The following is an 18,080-nucleotide window of genomic DNA, read 5'->3' as shown; positions in this document are numbered from 1 at the left end:
ACCCAACTTTAGGGCGCCAATATTAATCACAGTGAGAACATTAGGACATTGTGGTTTTGGAGGTTATGTTTGTCATTTCACTGCACCTCAGCTTAAGACTAGTCGTGTCATTGTCAACACTGGAGCAGCTGAGAAGGAACACATTACCAACTGTTACTTTTGTGAAACATTAACTATAATTGAAGATGATGGAAAATAAATAGCATTTTGTATAATTCGCAGACAAAGCAAAGGTTAAGACAGCAACTTAAACTTGGTTTACATTACGAAATAGATGTGTTATATATGCAGTATGTATTTGCGTCCACTTCCTCGTGGGTTAAAATCTTGCAAAAGAGGAGCATTAGGATGATAGCAAAAGGCAACATAAAAAACCCCACTACTTTATATAATGAAAAAAAGACACTGACTATTCAACAAGACAATAAAACGGTCAGGAAATGTGATTTCTCATTGTGATTTGAACACTAGATGGCAGTCTATGAGTAACTGTTGATGTTTACCTAGGAGCTCCTTCTGTATGTAAATACACAGAGAATGAGGTTCCCTGAGGAGAAGACTTTAACCATAATGGATAACTATTTATAGACTAATCACAACACATACAGAGAGCACATTTTCCCCTACAGAACAAGCACATCCCTGACTTCATAGTTTATAGGCCCTACACACTGGCCGATTTTCAGAAAGATATGAACGATCTCGTTCATAAATGAACGAGAACTCGTTCATATCTTTCAGTGTGGAGGCTCCAGCGATGAACGATGCGCGGCCCCACGCTCGTTCATCGCTGGTCCCCCGTCGGCTGTGCATGCAGGCCAATATGGACGATCTCGTCCATATTTGCCTGCACTTCAATGCAGCCGCGTGACGGGGGGAGTGAAGAAACTTCACTCCCCCCGTCACTGCCCCCCCGCCGCCGGGTCGCTCGTCGGCCGTATCGGCCGTCGGGCACCTCGGCGGCGCATCGGGAAATGAGTAGGGCCACTTATGGTGCCCATACACCTAAAGATCTATCTTCCAATCTGGTTGGTTGGAACGAAAATCTGGTAATGGATGGGAGCAAATGACAGTTGACCATTTGAAATGGTCAACTGTCATTTGCTCCCATCCATGTCATTTGCTCCCATCCATTACCAGATTTTCATTCCAACCAGCCAGATTGGAAGATAAATCTTTAGGTGTATAGGCACCTTTAGTCTATATATTCTGTGAACTGCATAAAGACCACTTCTGTGAACTGCATAAAGGCCTTTATCAGTCGCCTCTAGCATAGGCTGTATTTTTCCACTGCATCTGGTATTGTTGCATGACGCTCTACAATACTGAACCAGCGTACCTTAAGCACAATAATTTGTGACAATAACACAAGAAAATCCAGCTTGTAAAACCGGTTTTCAACTAGGAGGCGGTTCTAAACTTTCCCAACATTCTAATTCTACTAACCCATTTCTGGATGAACCGCAGTCTACAGGCAGGGAAATGGGGAGCCGTCTTATTTTTTTATAGTGTCATATTACTAGAACATTAAAGCACACTTATGTTAATCTACTTTTGCCTTGTCCACCCTACCCCAATTGTTTGTTCACAAATCATCATCAGCAGACCATTATACTTGGCCATTACTGGACAAGCAAACCAAATTTGGTATTCCTAATATAAAGGGGCAATTCAATTGTTTTTTCACCACGCACTCACACCTGATCTCCCACTAGTTTAGATGGGGCGATATTCAATTGATTGTGCCAGAGTGTGCAAGTAACTGGGTGCCCACTGCTACAAAAACTATGCAAATAGACGAACTCTGCACATTTCTGCTCGTCTCCTTAGGAGGGTGCAAGCAGAAATAATGTGCGCCCACTACACTCACGCCTGATCTGGGCAACAATTGAATTGCTCTGTTGGGCACCCAAAAAAAACCCTGAATTCCTCCAATAGTGCTACTTCAGTTAAGTACATTTAAATACAATGAAGCTGCAGCACTTACCTGCATGTTTGTTGCGCCTGTGGCTGATTCTCGGAGTAGACGATCCATTGCCCCTCGGAAGGAATAAAGCAGCACCTTTCACTGTCAGGAAACTTTCACTGATACTGTGAAAAAAAAACAAATTTCACTCAATTATACTTTAATACAAAGTCTGAAAGTATCAGCATTACAATGTAAAGGTCATATAACATTTCGTTCTATCGTCCTGAACAATTCATAATCTTTAGCTACATGCAACCTTAATTAGACCAATACAGTACCTTTGCAGAATTAAAATCCAAATTATTGTTTGACCCAAAGTTCACGTGACTAGTATTGTAGCTGTACCTCACAGCACATCATGAGCAAAGTCAAACTTGGCTGCACAACCACCATCAACTACGGCTCTATAGCCCATCAAATAGATCATTTACAAATCATTACTACCAGTAACGCGCCTTGCTACTCCTTGTTACAATCGCCATTTTATTTAGGCTATAAATGGGTCTTCATTTTGTATATGTCATAGGAAAACAATGTTTTTAGCTTGATTCAAACCAATTAATTTATTATGGATTGCCTTTTTGATAGATCAATAAGTTATAAAAACACAGATTAAAAACAAAAGTAAAAATAATTCACATTTTTTTTTCTTTATTCCTTTCTCCTAACTATGAACACCTGCGTTCCGAGAGCCTGCTGGCACCTGCGTGTGAGGATTCCCCAGGCAGTACAACCTGTGTGAGAACACAGCTCTATGCGCTGGTGTCAGACTGTGGAACCAGGTTTTAAATCTTATGGGAGTTTTCCTACCATCATAGCTTTTTTATGGTAAAAAGTTGACATCACCAACAGTTCTGCAAACTTTCCTTTACATCAACACAGACACCTGTAAAGTTATAGGGCCTATTCTCAACTCCCAAGTGATTTCATACAATTATTGTACATGAGTGCAAAAACGGTATTAAACAGGTTTTATTTTAAAGAAAAAAGGTGTATATAAAATAAAAAAATTCATAAAATACAGCAACAGGAGGTAAAACAAGTTAGCAGTGATGTCAGGTTATGTTGCCGACTGAGAACAAGCACAGAGAGCACTTGTAAAGAACGTATGCATGTACAGCCACATATACACTTCATCAGATACAGACATGACAGTTCTCAGAGTCTGTTAAACCCGGCAGATTACGGTGTGGTTGCAGAGCAGGCAGAACCGTGCTTCAGCACGTTAGGTATTTAAGGGGTGCCCTGAAATTGAACTTCTTCGCTGGAAGGAGCGCAGCTGCCTGGGATTTTGGTGTTACAAGGGCCTGTCACAGTCCTTTCTCTACTAATCACTCTGAATCAGTCTCAGATATGCTTATTCATTTAAACCACTCTTACATAAACCACGGCAGGTGTTACAACCAGAAAATAAACTTGGCTGCACAACCACCACAAGCTATTGAAACGTTTAAGAAACAGTCACTCAAGAAATCTGATGCAATAAAAACTTCTCAATAAATGACATTTTTAAGTAAAGGGAATGTGTTTCTTTCTACTTCTTCAAATAAAGAAATGGCTTGCCTGGGTTCTTATACCAAGAAAGACTTAGTAATACCACAACGTTAAATAGAAATAACTTTCACTTTGCTTCCAACTTCCCTATTTGAAGAGAACAAAACACCTGGGTGTAGCGATGCAGCACATATGCCAGCTCTGTTCCCATGACCCCTCCCTCTAAGTCCAAACCACAGCACAATTGACACCACTCAGAAATGATGCATTTCCGCAGCAAATTTCAAAAGAAAGAAGAAATATGCTGGTAAATAACGTGAGCAGCTTCCAGGTTGTAACCATCAGCGGTGTTACATTATATCTGACCAGCTGGTGAGGAAGTGATGGAGGATGACGATGAGGTCGCTGGGGAGTCTTCCTTCCACCTGGCAACACTGCTATAAAAACAAAGTGCAACTCACTCTCCAGTATAGGCATTACCTTGCGGCACATGGGACTTATAACAGTACCGAATGTGTTGCTGTTAAAAGGGTGGGGTAGCGGGTTGTAAATTAGACTGCAATTAAATATAGTGGCACAGAATATTCAGAAAAAGGTGGTGCTTTTGTTTTACACAGAAAGAGGAAGAAACTGTTCAAACAGCCTTAACCAGTCCCAAAATAATAAAATACCCTTGCTGATACTGATTTAGGAGTCTAATTACATCATTTTGCTTCTGCCATAAGACTTGTATCGGTTACGTTACACCATACAATGGAGAGTTATCAATATTCTAGTTAGGTGTGAAATATGTGCTAGTCTTCAGCAACCAAACAGTTTTCATGTAAATAGCGATAGATGGTACACTGAAAGCAAGCCTGCGATTGGCAATGAATCCTAGCTCATATTCCTGTATCACTAACAGGTGGTAGTGGTTACTATTATATAGCCCTGAGGATCAATTGCTGTATGTGCAGAGTTTGTATGTTCTCCACATTTGCATGGGTTTCGTCTGTGAGCTCTGGTTTCCTCCCACACTCGGCCTCTGACAAAAAAATTAACCCTGGTGTGTACCAATGTGAAAGGAATAAAGAGAGTCTAAGGCCCTCATTCCGAGTTGCTCGCTCGCTAGCTGCTTTTAGCAGCCGTGCAAACGCTAAGCCGCCGCCCTCGGGGAGTGTATCTTAGCTTAGCAGAAGTGCGAACGAAAGGATCGCACAGCGGCTCCAAAAAGATTGTGCAGTTTCTGAGTAGCTCGAGACCTACTCCTAGCTTGCGATCACTTCAGACTATTTAGTTCCTGTTTTGACATCACGAACACGCCCTGCGTTCGCAAAGCCACTCCTGCGTTTTTATCTGGCACGCCTGCGTTTTTACACACACTCCCCGAAAACAGTCAGTTACCACCCAGAAACACCCACTTCCTGTCAATCACTCTGCGGCCAGCAGTGCGACTGAAAAGCGTCGCGAGACCTTGTGTAAAACTGCATCGGCTTTTGTGAAAGTACGTCGTGCGTGCGCATTGAGCCACATACGCAGAAGTGCAGATTTTTAGCATGATCGCTGCGCTGCGAACAACGGCAGCTAGCGATCAACTCGGAATGAGGGCCTAAGCTCCACTGGGGCAGCTTTGCATAATGTGTATACTATATAAATAACCTTGATAAATCTAAAAGTTGGAGATGTAACGTCATTGGCAAAGAAACCTGAAGTGTTCCACTACTCAAGTCGCGCAATGTTTTCTATTAGGGGAGGAAGGTAGCGTGAGAAACAGCTGTGTGTTTATGCAGCAATGAAGATAAGCAGTGTATCTGTCTGCTTCCCCTCTGAAGGATAACTTGCCTCATTTCTTCAGCTTCCTTTAGCCTGGAAATCGGGGCTCTTCCTGTGTCAGAGGAAGGCTGGACAATGTCACTAGGCCCCAGATGAAACTTGGAGTATTTCATGCGTAAGCACAAACTCAGCATGAGCAATGATTGGATTGTTTATGCATCATTATAGAAATTGCAGGTTTTGCAAACGAACCAAGAAGAGTTTTTCATTAATATAATCTGTGGTCTGCCTAAAATTTCCACTATGTTACAGTGATCTCCATCTCCTTTTGGCTAAATATTTATCTTGGTTTAGGAGTCAAAGCTTGATGCAATCAACTGCAACTTTTAGCACACTTGTTGATATAGTAGCTCCTGAAATTCCGTAACATGGTCATATACCACAGCAGTCGAAAGCATCGTAGCATCCAGTGAATACATTGGGTCGACATGCATTAGGTCGACATGAGTTTTGCCAATTTTTTTCACTTTTTCATACTTTACGATCCACGTGGACTACGATTAGGAATAGTAACCTGTGCCGAGCGCAACGGTAGCGGAGCGAGGCACCTTGCCTGAAGCATGGTGAGCGAAGCGAGGGGACACAGCGCACTAATTGGGGTTCCCCGTCACTTTACGGAGAAAATTACACCACAGAAACATAATAAACCCATGTCGACCTAGTCACTGTCGACCAGTGTTCGACCTAGTTACTGTCGACTCTATGATCCACACCCCTTTCGTGTAATGCTCTTCCGTTTCATGGTCAAATAATATGGCAAATATTCCAGTCATTGAACACCTCACATGCACACACAGTGCAGCAAGCCACTCTGTAAACTGAACCAACACTTATCGATTTCGGCATATTGATTCACTAAGCCAGTGATGGCTAACCTTGATGCTCCAGCTGTTGTTTAACTACATATCCCAGCATGCCCTGCTACAGTTTTGTTATTTGGTCATGCTAAAACTGATGCAGGGCATGCTGGGATGTGTAGTTCAACAACAGCTGGGGTGTCAAGGTTAGCCATCACTGCACTGAGCGCTGATGCGCTTTTTGAATGGACAAGTTGTAGACTTGTGAATGCTGAATAGCCAACGAATTGGCTGCCTACATCTACAGCAAGTGTTTCAGCTCTATATAATTTTTTAAATATTTGCATTAAGAAAACCCAGGTACTGTAAAAAAAAAAAAAAAAGTGCATTTTAATGCTATTTAAAAATATTTCAGCAACTCAACTTAAAGATAAAATATGGAAAATGGTGACTAATGAAATTGAGGCCCTTTGTGATAAGGTTGGATTATAAATGGACAGACGTTTGTGCAGAGAATATGAAACAGCGGAACACTAGAGCGTGGGAACACGTTCTGTAAAAATGTATATTTTCATGAAACATCTGTGAACCAAAGACCCCAGCATGTGCGCAAGACTTCAGGAGGGCAGCTCTCTACATTAACTCTCATGTAGAAAGCAAAAACCGGTGTGGGCTGATAATGCAGGTTTCAGTGACAGAGAGGAGTTTAAGCCATGTAAAGAACCCGCAGATCATGGATTCAAACTGCACAAATTTCCAACCTAAAACAGAATTGCGAGTAATAAGGGAGACTGCAAAGGCAGTCAATAGAGTAGCAATGTTATTATCTTTTAGAATATGGAGAACACATGTGAACTCAATTGCAAGACACAGCAGCTGGCCTCAAATATTTAAATGTGATGTAAACAAAAATATGAAACTGAGCACAAACTCTCGTCTTGTGACATAGAACATACTACTCACTAGCTACAGAAATGTAAAATATACACAATCTAAAAGGTACAGCCTGATTTAGAGATGTCAGGGAAGAGGGGAAGTGATATTGATTTTGGCCATGAACTATTCTTAAATGCAATTTTAAAATAAATGTGTCAGATGTAACAGACCGTAGTATTAGACATGCATGTACAATATATAAGTTATATATGTGTTTATGTATGTATATCCACCCTTTGCAGTGCATAACATGGTTAGCTCAGCTAAAAATTGTGACTGAGCATGTTGTGCACTAAGCGCTAAACTGGCCTCTGATTGTAATTATAGGTACAGAGGTGCCATACTGCACAAATCCATGTTGTGTTAAAGATTTAGGAGGGAATGTATGTGCATTTTTAGGCACACTGTGGGGAAATTCAATTGTTCGGCTGATCAGGCGCGAGTGGTAGGTAGAAATCTTAACAGTCGTATTCTTTTGGGCATTCAAACCCAGCGAGCCTAGAACTTTACGCTGCTAAACTCTGTGCAATCTGGTGCGACATGCATGAAAAGTAATGAGCACCCAGTTACTCAGAACAAATAATTGAATATTGCCATGATTAAAGTGAAGGGAGATTAGACGCGAAAAGCGGGTGAGAAAAACAATTGATTTGATCCCTAGCTCCACTATTAATTGCAGAGTAAATATACACCAATCAGCCATAGCATTAAAACCACTGACAGGCAAAGTGAATAATAGTTATTATCTTGTTACAATGGCACCTGTAACAGGTGTGGGACATATTAGGCAGTGAGTGAACACTCAGTTCTTGAAGATGTGTTGGAAGAAGGGAAAGTGGGCAAGCATAAGCATCTGAGCGACTTTGACAAAGGCCAAATTGTAATGACTAGACGACTGGATTAGATACATCCAAAATAGCAGGTCTTGTGAGGTATTCCCTATATGCAGTAGTTAGTACCTACCAAAAGTAACCCAAGGAAGGACAACTGGTGAACTGGCGACATGGTTGCGGGTGTCCAAGTCTTTCTGGTCCGATCCCACAGAAGAGCTATTGTAGCACAAATTGCTGGAAAACGTTAATGCTGGTTATAACAGAAAGGTGTCAGAACACAAAGTACATCCCAGCTTGCTGCATATGGGGCTGTGTGTAGCCACAAACCAATCAGACAGACCATGCTGACACCTGTCCGCTGCCATAAGTGCCTACAATGGACACGCGAGAGTCAGAATTGGACCATGGAAGGTGGTGACCAGGTTTTCTTTTCCATCATGTGGTGTGCAGTTTACCTGGGGAAGAGGCACCAGGATGCACTATGGGAAGAAGGCAAGCTAGCGGAGGCAGTGTAATGCTCTGGGTAATGTTCTGCTGGTAAACCTTGGGTCCTGCCATTTATGTGGATGTTACTTTGATGCATAGCACCTAAACATTGTTGCAGGCCAAGTACATCCCTTTACAGCAATGATATTACCTGATGGCAGTGGCCTCTTTGTGGCAAACTGCCACATTGCAAAAATTGTTCAGGAATTGTTTCAAGAACATGACAGAGTTCAAATAGTCAACTTAACCTCCCCATGCGCCAGATGTCAATCCGATCAAGCATCTGTGGCTAGTCTGAGCCATGAAGACCCCACATTGAAACGTACAGGACTTAAAAGGATCTACTGCTAATGACCTGAAGCCAGATACCACAGGACACCTTCAGAGGTCTCGTGGAGTCCATGGGGTATATGCAATTGCGGTCGAATTCCCGAAAATGTCGAAAAACAGGACATTTTCGCCCCAAAAAAATAATTCGACAATGCAATACAGTACTTTTAGTCAAAAAAACGGCCATTCCAAATTCGACTTTTTGAAATTCGACATTTGTCAAATTCGACATTTCTGCAATGGTACAAATGCAGCATTTCGACAAAAGTATATTCAATTGAAGATTGTAAATTCGACAACAGTGCTTTCAGACAGTAAATTCGTCATTTTCAATCCGCCACACTTTTGCTGGCGGAATCTAATAATTGTGGTGGTTTTTTTTGGTAATAGCATATCTATTTATATTAGAAGGGATTAGGTACTTTGTTTGTCTATTTAGGAGGCACAAGTGTTATTTATATATTTTTTAAAATATTTAAAAAAAAAAAATGGAATGGTGTAAAAAAACAGAAGAAAAAAAAATGCGTGGGGTCCCCCCTCCTAAGCATAACCAGCCTCGGGCTCTTTGAGCCGGTCCTGGTTGCCAAAATACGAGGAAAAAAAATGGACAGGGGATCCCCCGTATTTTGACAACCAGCACCGGGCTCTGCGCCTGGTCCAAAAAATACGGGGGACAAAAAGAGTAGGGGGTCCCCCGTATTTTTTGGACCAGCACCGGGCTCCACTAGCTGGACAGATAATGCCACAGCCGGGGGTCACTTTTATACAGCGCCCTGCGGCCGTGGCATTAAATACCCAACTAGTCACCCCTGGCCGGGGTACCCTGGAGGAGTGGGGACCCCTTCAATCAAGGGGTCCCCCCCCAGCCACCCAAGGGCCAGGGGTGAAGCCTGAGGCTGTCCCCCCCATCCAAGGGCTGCGGATGGGGGGCTGATAGCCTTGTTGAAAATGGAAGAATATTGTTTTTGCAGAAGAACTACAAGTCCCAGCAAGCCTCCCCCGCAAGCCGGTACTTGGAGAACCACAAGTACCAGCATGCGGGGGGGGGGGAGACGGGCCCGCTGGTACCTGTAGTTCTACTGCAAAAAAATACCCAAATAAAAACAGGACACAGACACCGTGAAAGTATAACTTTATTACATACATTCCGACACACATACTCACCTATGTTGACACGCCGACTCTGGGCTCGTCTCCAATGTCGACGTCCGGGGTACCTAAAAATAAAATTATACTCACCTGATCCAGTGTCCGGTTCTTTTATTGTAATCCACGTACTTGGCAAAAAAACAAAAACGCATTAACCCGAACCAGACGGACTGAAAGGGGTCCCATGTTTACACATGGGACCCCTTTCCCCGAATGCAGAGACCCCCCGTGACTCCTGTCACAGAAAGGTCCCTTCAGCCAATCAGGAAGCGCCACTTCGTGGCACTCTCCTGATTGGCTTTGCGCGTCTGAGCTGGCAGACAGCGCATCGCACAGCTCCCTCCATTAGTTTCAATGGTGGGAACTTTGCGGTCAGCGGTGAGGTCACCCGCGGTCAGACCCCACGCAATTTTTTTTCGGGATTTTTCCCGTTTCCCCCCGTTTTTTTTTACATTTTTAAAAATCTAATCAAAATCCGTCAAATCGGCCGTTTTTCGACAGCGGGACTGTCGAATTTGTTTTTTATTGAATATGTCGAATTCCGGCACCCACCTGCCGGAATTCGACGGTCGAATTGTGTCGAATTTAAAAACGGTCGAATTCCACCCGGAATTCGACCGCAATTGCATATACCCCCATGGCTGAATGGTTCAAAGCTGTTTTGGCAGCAAATAAAAAAAAAAAAAAAAAAAAGAGAGAGAGAGAGACCAATACAATACTAGGCAGGTAGTTTTCATGACATGGAGCGAATTCAATTAGCTGCTCAATTGCAGTAATTTACCATAGTGGTCGTCTTTGCGGTTTTGCAGTGAAAATGGGCTTTTCACAGGTATGCGCGCTCCCGTGATTCACCAATTCAATTGCAAATTCATGAAAACGAGACTGCTGTAAAACTTGTTGAAAGTGAAAAAAGGGTAAATTTGTACCCCTCAAAAAAAAAACTAAATTAACATCAGATAACTGTATAAAAGTTTATTATTGGTTATAATAAAAGTATTTCTGGTACTTATATAAGGTCAAATGTCTGTTATATGTATGTTAGAAAGCTATTTTACTTCAGCAAAATAAGTGCTAAAATTAAATTTAGAGTACATAAAAATGGTTATAAGTATATATTTGTGTCATTTTAGGGGACTTGGGGGGGGGGGGGGGGGGGGGGGGGGGAAGTGGAAAACAGACAGTTAACTCCCACCTGCAAGTCTAAAAACACTCATTGGGGCAGATTCAAGTGTTATCACGGCTGCCACAAGAGGGCGCCCAACGGCAACAACTCAATTGTTCTGCCGTTTGGGCGCCCAGCAGCCGCGGAAGACCCATTTTTTTCTTGCAGCCTCCTGAGGTGCGAGAAAAAATGCGTGGAAACACAGTAGTTTGGGCTACAAAGAATTCCCTTAGACACCTACAAATTGCGCACAAAATCACAGGGCAGCCAACAGGTACTCACAATTTCCCAAAGGTACCTCTCCACAATACCTTAAATAAATGTGCAGATTTAGAAAAAAATGTAAAGAGATATTCCCTAAGGCGCCTACCACCACTAATAGCACGCAGTGATGATAAATAAATATATTACGTTCCTCCTTCTGTAGATAGAAGTCTGTCTTCAAATCAAAAGGTTTGAGAACTGGTATCAACAGCTCTCAAGACAGCAAGGACTTCACCTTGAAAAAGACCCGCAGCATCGCGGGTGGAAACGCGTCGGTTTAGAAGGGACGGAATTTGGACTACAAAAAGCTCCTGCACTCCATTACATGGATAGCTGAAGTGATTACCAGCATTGGTTTCCAGTGGTCTTTTCCGGAGAGACGTTGGGTGACTGTAAACAACTTGCTGTCTTGAGAGCTGTTGATACCAGTTCTCAAACCTTTTGATTTGAAGACAGACTTCTATCTACAGAAGGAGGAACGTAATATATTTATTTATCATCACTGCGTGCTATTAGTGGTGGTGGGCGCCTTAGGGAATATCTCTCTCCACTTTTTTCTAAATCTGCACAGTAGTTTGGGCGCTCAAAGTAGGATTTTTATATGGGTTTAACCGTTTTAGACGGCTAAACCGGATCTGTTTGGGTGTGACATGCATAGGCACCCAAACACAACTGAATTATGACAATTCTTTGGGCGTCTGAAAAGTCCAGTTTAGACAGGATTTTTAGATACCCTTTTACAATTGAATCGGGTCCATAGCGTGGAATTCAATTGTTTTTCCGCCAGCAGATGGTGCCCAAACGGAGCTATTCAATTGTAGTTCCGTTCAGGCATAATGGCTGCAGGTGTCTGCATTTCAGTTTGGAGCCCCCAGGGAAGGGGAGCTAAAAATGCACGAAAGTGACCCGTATGGTAATCCCAGCACTTTGGTCGGGTTTATTATTATTATTACATTTTATTTATAAGGCGCCACATGTGTTTCGCAGCGCCGTACAAAGGACAGTACAGGGAGACAAAACATAGCATTACAGTAAATAAATAACAGAAATAGAGTACAGGTAACAGAGCACCACACGTTCTCAAGACATAATACAGCTAAGATGTAAGTATTGATGGAGTGATAATCGTACTACTAGAGGCTGGTGGCCATAGATGGAGATGAGCCTTTACTAGCAGGATAAAGATGGTCATTGAGTAGGGGAGAGCTGCGAGTGAAATGTGTCGAGACGAGGGCTTAGATAACAAGAGGAAAGAGGGCCCTGCTCTGAAGAGCTAACAATCTAGTGGGGAGGGGTGACATGACAAGAGGTGCAGGCAAGTGGGATGTAGCCTGATGGCAGTATGTAAGCAAAGCTGAGATGTTCACGGCATGAGGCAGGGGGGTGGAGGCGTGGCTTCAGCACTGGGTTATGCATCGGGAGGGTATGCTTTGATGAATAGGTGGGTTTTTAGTGCCCGTTTGAAGCTTTGCAAGGTCGGGGAGAGTCTAATGGAGCGGGGGAGTGCGTTCCACTGAAGGGGTGCAGCACGGGCAAAATCCTGAACTCGTGCATGGGAAGCAGTGACCAGGGCGGTGGAGAGGCGACGGTCATTAGTCGACCGTAGGGGGCGGGAGGGAGTATGAAGGGAAAGGAGGTTTGAGATGTAGGGAGCAGTGGAATTAGAGATGGCCTTGTATGTGAGGGTGAGGAGTTTGAAGAGGATTCTATAAGGGAATGGGAGCCAGTGTAGATTTTGTCGAAGGGGAGTGGCAGATGTGGTGCGGCGGGAGAGGAAGATAAGCCTAGCTGCGGAGTTCAGGACAGATTGGAGGGGAGCAAGATGGGAGCAAGCGGGTTTAGCTGCTTTACGCTGCTAAACCCGCTCTGTGGGTATAAGCACAACAAACAGATAAATCTGAATATCGCCCCTGCAATCCCCAGCCACTTTAGATGGGAGATCGGCACGAAAATTATTTGAATACTGCCCATAGAGTATCCTAATATACCTGTCCCATACTTTGTACCCCAATTTTCATCATTTTGTACTTTTCTACCCAAAAAATGTCTTTATTGGCCATTTAAAAATAATTAAAAACTTCTACATGCCTAATTAGTCATTAAGAGGGGTGCCCTATGGGTTATGAACCAAACCCCAACATTTTTAACTTAAAATAGGGATTTTTCCCAACTTTTCATTTGACCAGAGCTGGTAAATTGAAATCCGCTGTGAAATCACCATGAATACTTTTTCAACGCCAATTGAATAGGCGTTTTCGAAATAAAATCAGTTTTCACCACAAAAATGCTTTTTTGCTGCTAATTAAATTCGGCCCTATGGCTGATCAGTGTCTAGCTGCTTACTATTTGGGTGCTACATGAAAAAGAAGGCTTCTGCTGTATTTTTTCCTATCTGCAAGTAAGAGCATGAATCAATAATCAGGAGAATGTGGCATAGATATTTCCTATTCAGGAATAAAAAAACAGCCTACCAATTAATCAGGGGCCAGTGATACCACTGCCTCATGTACAGAAGTGATACCTAGTGAATAGCTGGCCAGAATTCTCCCCCATATAACGAACAAGCACTAAACCTTCCCAATATGTTACCTAGACCTTAAGATGTTTTGCAGAGCAATTCTTTCACAAAAACAGCTGTAGGGTCACGAGATGAAAAAACCTTCTAAAGAATAAAAACACGTCGCATGTTTCAGTGCAAGACACTCATAAAAGATGATGAACAATACACAAATGGGAGATGTAATGGATTGCCTGGGAAGTCAGAATCTACAGACAATTTCATGACGTGCTTAATTAGAAAACCAATAAAAATAAGTCACTGAGACTCTTATTCTTTAAGTACATCAAGTACAAAACCAGAGCACACGTGGGGAAAATCTCTACAGTGGTCGAATTAAAAATAGCATTTTTATTATTACCATTTATATGGCGCCACAAGGGTTCTGCAGTGCCTAACAAAAGCACATAAACCAAAGACCAAAACAAGAAAACAGCAACTTACAGTACAATAAAATGTGGGACAAGTACATATTGTATATATCTTTGTTGGTGACATTGCAAATGGTATTGAAGGAAAAGTATACCTTTTTTGCAGATGATACAAAGATATGCAACAAGGTAGACACACTGGGAAGGGTAAAACAAATGATTGATGACCTAGCTAGGCTTGAGAAATGGTCAAGAACGAGGCAACTACAGTTTAATGCTAAAAAATTTAAAATCATGCACTTGGGTCTCAAAAAACCAAAGTCTAAATATAGTATCAAGGGTACTAAAATGGAAACTACTGAGGAGGAAAGGGATTTAGGAGTCACTATTTCAAGTGACTTGAAGGCAGGAAGGCAATGCAACAAAGCAATGAGAAAGGCAAGTCAGATGCTTGGTTGCATAGCAAGAGGAATCAGTAGCAGGAAAAATTAAGTAATAATGCCACTGTATAGGTCATTGGTGCAGCCTCATCTCGAATACTGTGTCCAGTTCTGGAGGCCATATCTCCAGAAGGATATAAATACATTAGAGAGTGTACAAAAAACTAAAATGGTGCATGGCCTACATCACAAAACTTAGCAGGAAATGCTAAAAGATCTTAACATGTATAGTTTGGAGGAGAGAAGGGAAAGGGGGGACACGATAGAAACTTTGTTAAAACCCTTGGTATATTTGAAAGTTCAGGAGGGAAACATTCTTCAAAGGAAGAGGAGTATTAGAACATGAGGACATACATTGAAGCTGGAGGGAGGCAAGTTCAGGGGAAAATTACTTCACAGAAACAGTAGGGGACAAGTGAAATAGCATCCCAACAGAGGTAGTAGAGGCTAAGACTATAGATCAATTTAAACATGCTTGGGATAGGCATATGAATATCCTTACAAAGAATGAATGTTCAAAAGGGGTTGAGATAACCTAAAGGATAAAAAAAAGGGGCAGACTAGATGGGCCAAGTGGATCTTATCTGCCGTCAAATTCTATGTTAAACGGTATACAAACATTTCTGCACTTGGGGACATGACACTGAAATAAGTATCTTGGTGGCAGAAACTGAGGGTTAGGTGCCGTTGTAGGGAGTATGGAGTAGAAGATAATATAATCTATGTAGAGAAAGTGAAATGGTGTGTTTACTGGCTGCTCAGTGCTAGCTGCGAACATTATAAAAAATAAAATAAAAAAAAGTGCTGCCCAGGTCTCCGTGGATCAAACTACCATCATTTTGGAAAATCTACACTTATATTTTGTATGTCAACAATAGTAACCACAAAGTCTAAAAGTAGTAATTTTCCTACAGTTACATCCAGATTTGAGGGCAAACTTGCCTGAATGAGGAAGATATGCAAAATTGCACCAATCATTCATAATTTGGGATAGTTCTGGTCAGGTCATAATCTCACACACGAGCGACCGTGGCCATGGATAGATACTAATAGTCTCTATGAAACAATCTGTAAACATGATTTGATTGTGCAACCTGCTTGGCTGAAAACCATCAAATGTACAAAGTGTGCCCATTGCCAACACTAACAATTTATAGAGCCTGAGTTCAACAAAATTATAAAAAGCTAGGTCCCAGTATTAACACACTACATATGTGTCGACTCAATAAGGGACGACACGCAGTTCCAGAATTGCACAGTACTTCTTTCTTTCACACACCATGGCGGTGTGCAGGAAAATCATTTACCTTCATGAGTAAATAGGTGTGCAGTCATACATCAAGGCAACATCTCCGCTCTATTTTAATTGACCACATAGTAAAGGATCTATTCACTCCATATTGTGTATATTTGTGCCCACTGCCCCCATTTCTGGGATGTGCTCCACCAGGGTTGGGGCTGAAATGCCGACTGCTGCATCCCGATGTTTAGAATCCCGGTTGAGAAAGCAGATTCCCCCCCCCCCCCCCCCCAATCCTTCCTTACAGCAACCTAAACCTAACCCCGCTTCATGCAGGTTAAGACTAAACCTACCTCCTCAGCCCTCACCCACCGCAGTCTAACCCTAACCCTCCAAAGGGTGCCTAACCCTAGCCTCCCGCAACCTAAACGTAACCTCAAAACTAACCCAAACGGCACGGCCCCCCCCCGGCTTATCACTCCGGCAGCACCTCTTTCAGGATTGTGATCTCTGGCATCAGGATTGTGATCTCACTTGGGATGCCCGTGCGCAGTGTCAGGATTCCCGCATCGGCATTTCAACTGCTGGGATCCCAAGCGGATCCACTCCATATAGGCACTTGTTAAAGCTGCATGCCTCTGTTATAGCAGTTAGGATGACATGCAATAGCTTGTATAGCAGACTTCCAAGACCAGAGTTTCTCATACAGTCCCCATGGAACCTTCTCACACGCTGTCCCCATGGAATCCTAACAATTTTTTTTCAAGGTATCTTCAAGAATAATTAGTACCACCTGTAGAGCTATTGTGTCAAATAACATACCTGTGCTCCAGTTAGATGTTCTGCACTGTTGGGATTCCACGAGGATCAGGTTTGAGAAACACTCCCATATGGGGGGGAAGGGGAAGATTTAATTGTTTGCCAATGCCCGTAGCTCTGGTCTAAAGTGACAGAACCTATTTTACTGTTGGGCGCCTAGTCCCGCACTGGCCGTGAGTGCCGCATTCTGGCACCCACACACACACACACACACCAGGATTAGCCGTAGAGTGCGGCTTTTCCTTGCAAATTACTGGGCACGCTGCAGTTCAGGCACCCAAAATACCCACTTTAGATGGATTTCTGCTCGCACCGCAGAAGGGTCAGAGCAGATATCCAGGATAAATGGTGGGCACCCAAAAACAACAGAATAGTTCCAGTCACTATAGACCAGGCATGTCCAAACTGCGGGTCTCCAGCTGTTGAGAAACTACAAATCCCAGCATGCCCTAACGCAGCTTTAGCATTCTCTGACAGCAAAACTGTGTCAGGGCATGCTGGGATATGTAGTTTCACAACAGCTGGCGGGCCGCAGTTTGGACATGCCTGCTATAGACAGTTAGCTAATAGCATGAGAAAACAATGGACTTCACCTCTTGGAACCATGGACAAGAGCTCAGGGAATAAAATGGAAAAATCTTAACTGTACCCTTCACCAACGGGCGCAAACTAGCATATACAAAAGCAAGAGAAGCGTGGCTTCAGCTGGGACAGGAAATAGGTTGTGGACACTCAGGAAATATTTTTTTAACGCAAGTATTACATCTGTACTACCACTAACAGAAAACTCAAAGCCCACAGTATTTTTCCTTTACAAAAAAAGAGCAAAGCTTTAGAAGCTCTTACTGAATGTAATCACTCTGTGGTGGCTTTTCAGCACCATCATCTTTCAGGTCGTTCGTGAGGAACAGACAGGGTGTCTACTGTAAGCTGTATCATTGGGATGTGCTAAGGTCAATATACTGTCCCTTTCCATATTAGTCAAGTGCGGAGAACACTATATTTAGCCGTGGTATGCCCAGAACTTCCCAGCTGAAAAAAGAACCAAGCCCCCAATGACTGTCTGAATTAGGTAGTGGGCCGTCTTGCTCTGATGAACAGGACGACAAGATGAATACCGAATAAGTACTGAAAAGTGGTATGTGTAGCATCTCACTCAGGTTCTATCTATTACACGCTCTTTATAGCTTCCCCAGTACAAGGTCTTGGGAGATTCTTCCCACATCATCTGGTCTCATTTTAGAATATGGACCTCTCAGACAGCATTCACTTACCAGACACCTTTATATATAGCACCCTTAGAACTGAATAATTGCAATCATACATTAAAAAGCATTCTGTAATAGCTGTTGCAAACAGAAACACACTCATTTTAAACAGATGTCAGTTGTATATAAATATTTTCTATAGATATTATTTGC

The 18,080-nt window shown here is 42.7% G+C and overlaps 1 protein-coding gene across 1 annotated transcript in view; it reads right to left on the bottom strand.

Moving 5' to 3' along the window:
• The window catches only part of SSH2 (slingshot protein phosphatase 2), a 393,857-nt gene that overhangs the window by 48,714 nt on the left and 327,063 nt on the right, over nt 1-18,080 (bottom strand). The window contains exon 4 of the mRNA XM_063955961.1: nt 1,988-2,091. Within this exon, the coding sequence (XP_063812031.1) occupies nt 1,988-2,091 (104 nt within the window). The remainder of the gene's footprint in view (nt 1-1,987; nt 2,092-18,080) is intronic.

The sequence above is a fragment of the Pseudophryne corroboree genome, chromosome 2, assembly GCF_028390025.1.
Source record: "Pseudophryne corroboree isolate aPseCor3 chromosome 2, aPseCor3.hap2, whole genome shotgun sequence".
In the NCBI taxonomy this organism is placed as follows: Eukaryota; Metazoa; Chordata; class Amphibia; order Anura; family Myobatrachidae; genus Pseudophryne; species Pseudophryne corroboree.
Note: the sequence above shows the minus strand (reverse complement) of the source record. Positions and strands in the feature narration are given on the sequence as shown.